The sequence below is a fragment of the Lynx canadensis genome, chromosome C1, assembly GCF_007474595.2.
Source record: "Lynx canadensis isolate LIC74 chromosome C1, mLynCan4.pri.v2, whole genome shotgun sequence".
NCBI lineage: Eukaryota > Metazoa > Chordata > Mammalia > Carnivora > Felidae > Lynx > Lynx canadensis.
The window spans coordinates 104352688-104364688 of NC_044310.1; the positions used below are offsets into that span (position 1 = coordinate 104352688).

The 12001-nt window shown below is 42.7% G+C and overlaps 1 protein-coding gene across 1 annotated transcript; it reads left to right on the forward strand.

Annotated features, from left to right (window-relative positions):
• Positions 1-1235: 1235 nt before the first annotated feature.
• Positions 1236-10616, forward strand: FCGR1A (Fc fragment of IgG receptor Ia). Its single transcript, XM_032594374.1, is given in 7 exon segments — positions 1236-1342; positions 1747-1767; positions 2505-2759; positions 7473-7724; positions 8906-9190; positions 10186-10388; positions 10391-10616. Coding segments are annotated over 7 exon segments (1125 nt in total). The 5' UTR covers positions 1236-1311; the 3' UTR covers positions 10469-10616.
• The last annotated feature ends 1385 nt before the right edge of the window (positions 10617-12001 follow it).

The following is a 12001-nucleotide window of genomic DNA, read 5'->3' on the forward strand; positions in this document are numbered from 1 at the left end:
GTTTCAGAATGAGCACAATGCTGTTTCTATCCACATTTCATTAGGCACCGAAAGTCATGTGGATGAGCCAAAGTCAAAGGTCAAAGAAGTATCCTTAGCCTCTCATGGGGCTGTGGAGGCAGTGCTGATTGAGGAAGGGGGAGAAATTGGGGCCAGTAATTGAATCTACAGCATTATTTGTCATCATTTTAATTCTCTGTTGGTGAGATTGCTACCCAAGTCCGTGTTTGCACTCATTGGACGCATTCTAGTTTCTGTTTAGTTTTCTTTCTTTCTGAATAGAATACCTAAAAATCCCTCTATATCTAAACAACTCTGCCTTAGGAACCAACTCATTTTGATAGCATAGAGCTTCTCCCCATACTCTGAAGCTCCCCTGTTAGGGACATTTGCATTCATGTATGTGAGTTATTTTTCTTCTCTACAGCATTTACATTAAACAGTTAATTTTCTTTGATGTAGCCAAGATAAACACTCCAAATTCATAATGTCTCTCAGGGAGTGGCTTTAAAAAAATAAAAATGGGACATTGATCCTGCACGTATTCCCAGAGGAATAGAGGCTGGATTGTAGTAGGGGAGCTCTTATAAATGAGTTACTCATCACGGGTCACATACAGGTCGATATAGAATAATCTGGATTCAAATGATAAAGTTTTAGAGGCACTGGCCAGTCTTTGGAGCAATTTTAGAAATGAGGGTTTGCTAGGGTGCCTGGATGGCTCAGTCGGTTGAGCATCTGACTTCAGCTCAGGTCATGACCTCATGGTTCTTGAGTTTGGGCCCCGCATTGGACTCTGTGCTGACAGCTCAGAGCCTGGAGCCTGCTTGGGATTCTGTGTCTCCCTCTCTCTCTGACCCTCCCCTGATCGCACTCTGTCTCTCTCTCTCTCTCTCTCTCTCTCTCTCAAAAATAAATAAAGATTTATAAAAATAGAAATGAGGATTTGCCATATTTTAGACTCAAATAATTAGTAAAGGGAGAATACAGTCAGAATAGAATATCAATAAATAAAATATCAAAATAGAATATCAATAAATAAAAACTTTAGTCTTTCCCTTGAATTCCGAGAGTTTCATAAACCCCAAACCCAGAGTTTCAAACTAAGGGAGATAGGCTAAGAAGTTTGAGAACAAGGAGAGAATGACTCAAGAATTAAGGATGTATTTCCCAGAAAAGGAGTGTGATGAAAGTGGTCAGAAGAAGCAGTTTCCTTCCTCTTTTCTAATCTTGGCTTCAGAGCCTCCAGCAGAAACTCTTCAATGTCTTGCATGTTACAGACTTCACTGTTCCCATCAGCTTGGAAATAACATGTGGCTCTTGACGGCTCTGCTTCTTTGGGGTAAGTTGGGCTTACAGGGGATAGCTAGAAGGGTACTGGCTCTGGCTTTGGGGACTCAAGACTTTTTGTCTTCCTTTGGTATCATAGGCTAGAACTCATAAGTATGGGGACAACCGTATTTGTGCTTCCATGGTTTATTCATGCTTATTATATCAAAAGGATGGGAAGAGAGACTTTGAGGTAACAATAGGCCTGGAAGCATCATGTCAAAATAAAGCCTCATTAATAACCATCTATAGGCTGTTCAATGCCACTAGCACCTGATTTGGGGAAAGGGAATAGAGAAAGACTCAAGAGACTTAACCTGGCCCCTCAGAGTCTACGTTAGTTTTGTCTCCTTGATTCTCCCTTCCTTGTCATCTCCTGCTGACCAATTTATGTCCCTGTTCTTTGGTCTCTTACAGTTCCAGCTGGTGCGCAAGCGGGTGAGTAATCTTAAACTCAATGTCTCTTCCTCTGCCACATCCCTGCACATGGGTTTTGTTATCCTGAAGAAGAGAGTATCAGGAGAGGATAGAAAGAAGAGGGAATTACAAATTATGTAAAATCCCCTATATTTAGGGTATGATTTTGATAAAATGCTGGGTTTTAAGGTTTCTACGATTTTCTGCAAAAGCTTTGACCTCTGAACTGAATTGCCTACGTGTGTACATAATAACAGGAAAAGGCCAGAATTGCAAAAACATAGAAGTAGCTCTGCTGGGTTTTTCCCAAACCAGTCCCTTTTAGGAAAAAGCTGAGTGCTTGGTTTCTTCTCAGAGAGAACCAAACAGGTACCAATGACTTTGAAATGAGGAGTTTGAGCCTTGGTTTCTGATGCAGATGCTAATTAAGGTCTGAGATTAACCCTCAGAGACAGTATAGCCCAGAGTATAAGAGAACCAGCCCCAATCAGCTTGCCTTAGTTTACTAATAAATTAGTCATTTATTTCTCAGGAACCCCAAATCTCCAACAGCCAGATGCAGATTTAATAACATGAACAGAGCTCTCTGCATGGGGTCTGGACACTTGCAATGGCTGGCTTTTATAGGATCCCACTTGCTTATTTTTCCATCTCATCTAAATACATATTTTGTCCTTGTGCTATCCATAAAACCTTACCACTTGTTCAGACTTTCCTTTTGTTCCACTTGTTTGTTGTTGTTGTTTATCCCCAAGCAGACCTTACAAAGGCAGTGATCACCTTGCAGCCTCCATGGGTCAGTGTATTTCAAGAGGAAAACATAACCTTATGGTGTGAGGGACCCCATTTGCCTGGGAACAGCTCTACACGGTGGTTTCTCAATGGCACAGCCTTTCAGACCTTGACCCCCAGATACAGAATCGCTGCTGCCAGTGTCAGTGACACTGGTGAATACAGGTGCCAAACAGGTCTCTCAGTGCCAAGTGACCCAGTACGGCTGGAAATCCACAGAGGTAAGTATGGCATGGAGCAGGAGAGCTGGAAATCACAAGGTCTTCCTTTGTGTTTTCTTCTTTCTGGATGCCACATGTACGTGTTTGATTTATTGGAGTATGTATGAGTCTCAGGTCTATGCGCCTACCAGGTGAAATTAAGTCAAGACACTCAGAAAATCACATTAGGGTCCTTAAACTGTGCCCCAACAGCACACCAACTGGGACAGCTGTGAGCAGGGTGTCTCCAGTAAAACCTAGACTGTAAGGTTTTATTATTTAAAATTATGTAACTTTGTTGAAAAAGTTATGCCTGCACATAGTAAATAAGAATTCAGAGAAATGAACAATGATGAACAGTGAAGTCTCTTTCCCATCCCAAACTCCTATTCCCACAGTCACCTTCTGTAGAAACAAAACTGTTAATATATATAAACTTAAAAAAAAAAAAGTGGTTGGTAGACTACTCTATATACTGTCCTATCACTTGCTTTCATCACTTAAAATACCTTGGAGGTCTGTTTAAATCAATAGAAATCTGCCACGAACTTTCAAATGTCTGCCAGTATGGCTGTGCTGTAACTGATTTAGCCATTCTCCCTTTTACTAAACTTCTGTGTTTCCAGTTTTTTGTTTTTACAAGCAATGTTGCAATACACATCTCTATACATATAGTCTGGGACACATTTCATAGAATATCTGTAAGATAATATTCTGGGCATGAAATTACTGTGAGACTTGAAGCATTTTAAACAACGATGGATAGAAGAAGGGGGAAAAAAAACCCACTACCCACTTAAATCTGTAAAAGGTTTCTATTTGTTAAGAAATGGAAACCGCAATACTGTCTAGGGCAAAATGTTTCATTGTCAATACAGATCATTCAAATGTGTTTTTTCGTTAATCAAAACCATTAGGGTAAAACTTCTGTGTAATTGATAATGTAAAACTTTATGCTGGGGGCAGAATTAGATTAATGTGGACTAGGTTGCCTTTGGCGGAAATGTGTTTTAAAATACTGGGAATGTGAGAGGAAATGCTAGGTGTTCCTCATGAGTCTCTTTGGACTCTGGGAATCAGATCCCAGGCTACAGGTGTGAGGCAAGCCGACAGAACTGTTTTAGCAAGAGACTTTGTGTGTAGTTCAAGCAGAAGCAGTGGTGTTTCATGGTTCAAGTGACAAAAAATGAAGCAGGGCTGGGAAGAGGCCATTTTTCTTTACCTCTGCACAGACTCCAGAAACCCCAGCATTGGTGACTTCTTGAGAATAATAGCTTTTACATTTTTAACATTGTATTATATATTATTATATTATGGATCTCTTACATTTTAATGTAAATTTTTATTGAAGTATAACACACCTACAACAAACCTTAAGGGTACGCCTCAGTGACTTTTCACCAAATAAACAGCACACAGAACAATAGAACATTTCCAAAATCATAGAAACTCCCTCTTGCCCATTTCTTTAAAATTTTTTTTAGTGTTTATTTATTTTTGAGACAGAGACAGCGCATGAACGGGGGAGGGTCAGAGAGAGGGAGACACAGAATCTGAAGCAGGCTCCAGGCTCTGAGCTGTCAGCACAGAGCCCGATGCGGGGCTAAAACTCAGGAGCTGCGAGATCGTGACCTGAGCTGAAGTTGGTCGCCTAACCTACTGAGCCACCCAGGTGCCCCAAGACCCCCCTCTTGCCCATTTCTAGTCACTACCCCCAATGATGACTTCTAACACCATAGGTTTTCGCCTGTCCTTTAACTTCTTCGTATAAATGAAAACGATATGGTAGGGTATGTACTCTTGTGTTTGGCTGCTTTTTCTCATGTTCATTGTGAGATTCATACATGTTGTAAAGTTGCAATTCATTTGTTCTCATTACTATTCAATATTCCATATTAATTCATGCTATTGATGCATTCTTGGGTTGTTTCCAGTTTGGGCTTCTTATAAATAGTACCACTGTGGGCATTTTTGGAGTAAAGATTTTATTTATTTTTTTAAGTAATCTCTACATCAATGTGAGGCTCAAACGTACAACCCTGAGGTCAAGAGTTGCACGCTCCACTGACTGAGCCAGCCAGATGCCTTCACTGTGAACATTTTTATGCATGTTTTTTGGTGCACATATGTACACGTATGTGGAATTGCTAGGTCACAAAATGTGCATATATTCATTCAGCTTTACTATTCAAAAGTGGTTATAGCATATTACACCCCCACCAGTGCACGAGAGTTCTGGTTGCTCCTCCTCCTCATCAACATTCAGTGTATTTTAGCCATTCTATTGCATGTGCAGCAGTTACCACATAGTTTTAATTTGCATTAAAACTAATGACTCATGATACTGAGCATTCTTCATGTTTATTGCCTGTTTGGATGTCCTCTTTTGTAAAGTACCTGTCAAGGTTTTTTGCCAGTTTTTCCTTATTGTTGTCTTTCCTTATGGACTTGTAGGAGCTCTATATTTTGGATATGAATCCTTTTTCAAGTGTTGCAAATATCTTCCACTCTATGGCTTGTCCTTTCACTATCTATGTTGTTTTCTTTTTTCAGTGAAAAAAGTTCTTACATTTCCTGTAGTACAATACATCAGGGTTTTGGGTTGGTGCTCACTACACCCTATTTAAAAATGTTTTGCCACAGGGGCACCTGGGTGGCTCAGTCGGTTAAGCATCTGGCTCTTAATTTCGGCTCAGGCCTGGACCTTATGGTTCATGGGTTCCAGCTGGCAGCGTGGAGCCTGCTTGGGATTCTCTGTCTCCCTCTCTCTGCCCCTCCCCCACTCGTGCCCTCTCTGTCCCTCTTTCTCAAAAATAAATAATAAACATTAAAAAAATGTTTTGCCACAGTTAATCAGCAGTGGAGGATTCAACTGCAGTCACCCTAACTCACAGTCACTTCATTTAAATCTGTGTGTGAGATCACAAAAATACAGCTGGCCGAGGACCTACATCCTAATTATATGGCTTAGAATGAGTGTCCCCAACCTGCTCCAAGGCGATGAGGATGGAGAAAATGTCTTCTGAGTAGGAAATTGGTAATGTCTGCCAAAAGCTGCATCCTACAAATTTTGATATATAATATTCCCATGATCATTTAAGGCTAAATATTTTTAATTTTCATTAGTATGCGTGTATTCTTTTTTCTTTTTCTTTATGAATTATTTACAAGTGTTTTAGGAGGGTGGCTTCTGTTATCGTTTTCTAACTTTATGGCATTTTGGGTAGAATTTATGTTAAATATGATGTCAGGTCTTTAGTATTTGTTGAAAGTTGCTTGTGGCCTAATATGTGGTCCATGCTTGCACCTGTTGCATGTGTGTTTGGAAAGTACACGAATTTTCTCTAAGCTATAGCATTCTATATAAATCCACAAAGTCAACTCTATTAATTGTGTCATTTGAATATTTTATATCATTACTAGTATTTTTGACAGTTTTTGATGGAGGTATATTAAAATCTGTGGATGTATAAAGCAAAAGGGTCAGTGTGTTTGGGCAGTATAGTCTTTGAGCACCATTTTGCCGGGAACGGGAATAAGGGAGGGAAGAGTATTGATTATATTTAGAAACCCTGTGGCAGCATCCAAAACTATAAAAACATGCTATTGTTATTAGCACTGGAGTGTCTGCCTTTCATTCTTAGGTAAGTTCTGGAAGGGGAAAAAGCACTACTGTCCCTTCTCTTTTGTCCTTTAAGAACCTCATTCTCATTTAGCCACACCACCTACCCCAGGGAAAGAAAAAGGAAGCATCTTTAGTTGTGTGTAGAGGTGTGCATCACAAGGGAAGGCTCCTTGGATGTGGGGCTTGTTTTTACCAGCTCTATCACTGATCTGCACAGATGTATGTGTCCTCTATCAATTTAGAAGCATATATTCATCTGGATATGTTTGCTGTTCTGTGTGTTTGTCTTAGCACCTGGGATCCCATTAATAACTTGCTCAGGACTTGGAGTGTATTAGTTTTTCATTGCTGTGTAACAAATTACCGCAAACACAGCAGCTTAAAACAGCATACATTTATTATCTTTCCATGGGTCAGGGCTCCCAGCACAGCTTGGTTGGGTGGTCTGCAGAGGCTGCAGTCAGGGTATTGACTAGGGTGTGTTCCTTCCTGCAACTCTTCCAAGCTCATGTGGTCATTGGCAGAATTCAGTTCCTTATGTGGTAGACATGATGTCCCCATCTTTTTGCTGGCTGTCAGGTGGAGGCTGATCTCAGCTCTGGAGGCAGGCCCCAGCCCTTATGGCCCTCTCCCAACATGGCAGCTCACTTCTTTAAGGCCAGTGGGAGACCTTCTTGGTCCAGTCAGCTAAGACAGAGTCATAAAATGCAACGTCATCATGGAAGAGTCTCCCCACAACCTTTGTTATGTTCTGTTGAACATAGGTTCTATCCACACTATAGAACACAGGTTCTATCCACACTCAAGGGAGTTACACAAGAGTGTGACTCATCCTAAGACTCATCTTAGAATTCTGCTTACCACATAGAGTAAGTTATTTTTGTCCCAACCAACTTATGAAATCTGGAAAGGGAATATAAAAGGGGCTGTGTGCACAACTGCTGGAAAAGACTTTGCTTCCCAGCAAAGCTAAAGATAGTTGAGGAATGGGCAACAGGCCTCAAATTCAACAGAGTTATAAGGTTGGAATGTTATAAAGAGAAAAAGATAAGAAAGCCTCCTTGTACCTCTGCCACTGTATACATACATTTTGGGTCTACACTTTCCAGATTGGCTACTACTCCAGGTCCAAAGCAGAGTCTTCACAGAAGGGGAACCTCTGACCTTAAGGTGTCATGGATGGAAGAATAAGCTGGTATACAATGTGGTTTTCTACCAAAATGACAAGGCCTTTAAGTTTTCTCCTCAGAATTCTGAATTCACCATTCTGAAAACCAGCCTGAGTCACAATGGCATCTATCACTGCTCAGGCATGGGAAGGCATCGCTACACATCACCAGGAGTCTCTATCACTGTGAAAGGTATGTGTCTGAATAGTCATAGAGCTGTAGTTTTAAGGGCCATCATAAATCATCACTTCAGTTTGTGAGTGAAGAGACTAAGTTCCAGAGAGGCAACTGCCTCGCTGAAGGCCATGCAATGACCAGTGGCTGGGCCGGGACCAGAACTGAAGTCTCCTAGGTCTGTGTGTTGCTCTTTCCAGTAAACCACAGCGCCCCATCCGTAATCCCAGGAGCTAAAGTGAAGGCCAGGGCATAGTAAGGATCTATTTCATCAATTTTGTTTCAGGTGCAAGGAATAGAGACTCACTCCAAATGGGTGGGAGAGTTATTAGAAAATAACTCAAAGCAATCTCATAAAATCTCCATAGAAATGGAAGCCATGAATGGGGCGCCTGGGTGGCTCAGTCGGTTGAGCATCCGACTTCAGCTCAGGTCATGATCTCGCGGTCTGTGAGTTCGAGCCCCACGTCCGGCTCTGTGCTGACAGCTTAGAGCCTGGAGCCTCCTTCGGATTCTGTGTCCCCCTCTCTCTCTGCCCCTCCCCTGCTCATGCTCTGTCTCTCTGTCAAAAACAAATGAACATTAAAAAAAAAAAAAAAAAAAAAAAATGGAAGCCATGAAGACATTAGGACTTGATTACATTTTCTATCTGGCAGGGGCATTGAAGCCTCTCTGGTTTTACTTCTCTCTGAACATCTATCTGCTAACTAAGCAGTTTCCTCTGTTCCAGCTTGCACATGGCCTTCATGGTAACTCTTTCATGTTAGTACACTTAACTACTAGCAACTGTTTTCTGTCTGAAAAATAATTCATTCCTATGGGAAAGAGAGGATTTTCCCAGATTATCTTTTGAGGCAGTAACACAAGCAACGAGTCACTGAACTGGCTAGTGTGGGGGTCAGTGTCCACTCCTGGGCAACCATTACCAAAAGGGCACGGTCATATAATCAGTAACATGGCTATTCAGGGAAGCATGGACCGTGTGAAGGTATTCTCCCCAGTAGGAAATGAGGAAGCTGGTAACTGTAAGTATATCTATGAGGAAGCCCCAAGAATGCCTTTCTGCTGGAAGTGGGACAAATTGTCCATGGATGCATTCTCCAGGAGCAGGGTTCCCGAGAAGGAAGGGGGTATATCTTCTGTAAAAAGAACCTTGACACTGAAGCAGGCAACCCTGTCCTCATCAACTTTTTCTTTAGAGCTATTTCTGGCTCCAGTGCTAAAAGCATCCTTGTCGTTACCACTCCTGGAGGGGCATCTGGTCAACCTGAGCTGTGAAACAAAGTTGCTCCTACAGAGACCTGGTTTGCAACTTTACTTCTCCTTCTACACGGGCAGCAAGATCCTGATGAGCAGGAACACATCCTCTGGATACCAGATACTAACTGCTAAAAGAGAAGATTCAGGGCTATACTGGTGTGAGGCTACCACAGAAGATGGCAGTATTGTCAAGCGCAGCCCTGAGTTGGAACTTCAAGTGCTTGGTGAGTGAGAATAAGGGGAATTTCCAGGCACAGAGGAAGATGTGCCCTTTTCTCCTTTGGGGCTGAGGTCTGTTTAAGGGGATTTCATGGCCCACTCAAGAAAAATCCATGAACAGGCCTTTCCACTCTCTCTCTCTCTCTTTTTAATGTTTGTTTATTTTTGAGAGACAGAGTGCGAGCAGGGGACAGGCAGAGAGAGAGGAAGACATAGAATCCGAAGCAGACTCCAGGCTCTGAGCTGTCAGCACAGAGCCTGAGGTGGGGCTCGAACTCACAGACTGTGAGATCATTCCCTGAGCCAAAGTCGGACACTTAACTGATTGAGCCACCCAGGCACCCCTCCACTCTTGATTCATAACTTCCATATTCTCATAAACTTCATTTCCTTTCCTTTCCTTTCTTCACTTATTTCCTTCTTTCCTTCTTTATTTTCTATTTTCTCTCCTCTCTCCTTCCTTCCCCCTCATTCCTGCCCTCAACCCCAAAAGTCTGATCAGCAATATATTGAGTTCTTCCCATCTATTGTCATGGTATGGGGATATGAAGACACTGGGGTGCAATTCTTATTTCCAGGAGCTCACACAGTAAATTGGAGAGATGGGGATTTTGTGGATTGCACATAATACTTGCCCAAGTGTCTCTATCTGGCTGGGGTGCAGAAACTGTGAGCTCCAAAACAAAGACTCTGGGGAAAAAAGTTTATCTTCAACCCAAATTTATTTCAAGCATTAAATGGCACAGAAATAGCATTTATGTCAGAAACTAGGAAGTCCACTGACAGGGCCCTAGCAGTTAAGCTGTAATGAGGAGGCTGCCCACGGTCTGTTACACCACATAACCCAGGTAGAGCACCTCTCTGCCCCCTGAAATGACCAGTCCTCCACTGGGGACAGGCATATCAGGTGTCAGCTAGCTTTCTCCCCCAAGCAGAACTCTCAGCCAGATTCCTCTGGGTTCTAAGTAGCATTTCTTCTCTTTGTCATTTTCTTTTTCAGGCCTCCAGACACCAACTCCTGTTTGGTTTCACGTCCTTTTCTATCTGGCAGTGGGAATGGTATTTTTGGTGGACACCATTCTCTGTATGATTATACATAAGGAACTGCAAAAACAGAAACAGTGGAATTTAGAAATCTCTTTGGGCTCTGGTCCTAAGAAAAATGTAACTTCCTACCTTCAAGAAGATAGATACTTAGAAGACATTTAGAGCTGAAATGTCAGGAACCAGAACAGCTGCAAGAAAGGATACACCAGAAGTCCCTAGAGGGAGGGCAGCAGTAGCGGCCCAGTGGGTGCCCACGGGTCTAGACAGCCCCTCCCTCTTCTTATCCGGGCAAGCACTGGGGCACAAACAGCCGGAACTTTAGACACTGAACTGTGAGTCCCATGATAATCTGACTCACTCAAATAAAGCAAACAAATGAATGGACTTCAGTGGAGATTAACTTGGAATCTGGGTAATCAGGGATGATTTGAGGTGAAGCCTACTCTAAAGAAATCTTGAAAAACTTGCAAATGCAGTCTAACCTGCTTATCCTACTAGCTGGTTTGAGCAATAATATATTTCTAGGGACAGGGTGAAAAGGTGTGTACATGTATACAAGAGATTAAGACAGAGAAAGACAGAATGAGAGGGAGGAGGAGGCAGAAAAAGAGAGAATGGATCTCAGGAAGAGAAAAGGGCATAGATCTCAAAGAAGGGAATATAACTCACAGATGGCTCCTGAGAGACTATGGCAGGAGCGCTCACACCTCCCTGGAGTCAGCGTGGTTGTTTGGTGGCTTTTCTCTTCAGCACACTAGCAGGGGATGCACCCACACAGCTGGCAGAGCCACAGGGCCGTTCCTCCTCAGGAGAGATGGGTACATTATTTTTGTCCTTTCCTATGAGGCTTTCTCATAACCTCTCTGCCCAGAGACACGGGGGCCCTGCCTGCCTGTCCCAGTCCCCACCCCACAGGAAGACAGAAGAACTGTTAACAGAGGCTTTCCTTAATAAACTCAACCCAGACCTCCCAGCTAGGCACTGCAAGGAGGGGCTGCAGGTGGAGAGGGGCGCTGACATTGGAAAGGCCCAGCTCTCTCTGCCAGAGTTGTACTCTCCCCTTCTGATTTTCTGGCTGATTACTACCTAGCTTCAAGATATGCTACTCTCCCACTCGGGCTCTCATTTGGAGGCAAAATATTTTCCCGCTACTCTGAAATAAAGCTAGAACATGTGAAAAGACTTTACTAAAGGTTTGAAAAAAACAAAAGGGCTATAAACAAACCTAGCAACAAATCCTAGATTTTTTTGTTTTTGTTTTTAATGTAGTTTATCTGCCAGACAAGGACACACCCCTGCCTAGCCTCTGTCCTGGCTCAACAAGGCAGGGCTCACCTTTACCAGCCACAACCTCAGAAGCACTCTTCTGCAATTCAGCACGTGAAGTAGACTAGAAGGAAGAGCACCTTAGCCCACTGCTTCCCTAGTCTGTGGACAATGAGAAGGTTCTCCCTTTCAGAACAAGGTATGATAATGATCATCTCAATAGATGTGCAACAACTCCCAACATTTGTATTAAAAGAAATGGTCATATATAACAGTAGGAGTTTGCACATATCATTTGGTGTCTTGGACCGAGAAAACAGAAACGAGGATGGCAGGAAATGATCCCATAGGGAAGAGACCCAAACACCCTCTGGGACCACCTGTAGGACACTCTAGCCTCAGGAATTGGGAAGTGAAGTAGAAGTGACATTCACAGAGAGAGCTCTCTGCCAGCCCTCACAGGGTGGATAGAACTTCAGGGAAAGAGCTCCCTAGGGGAAGAA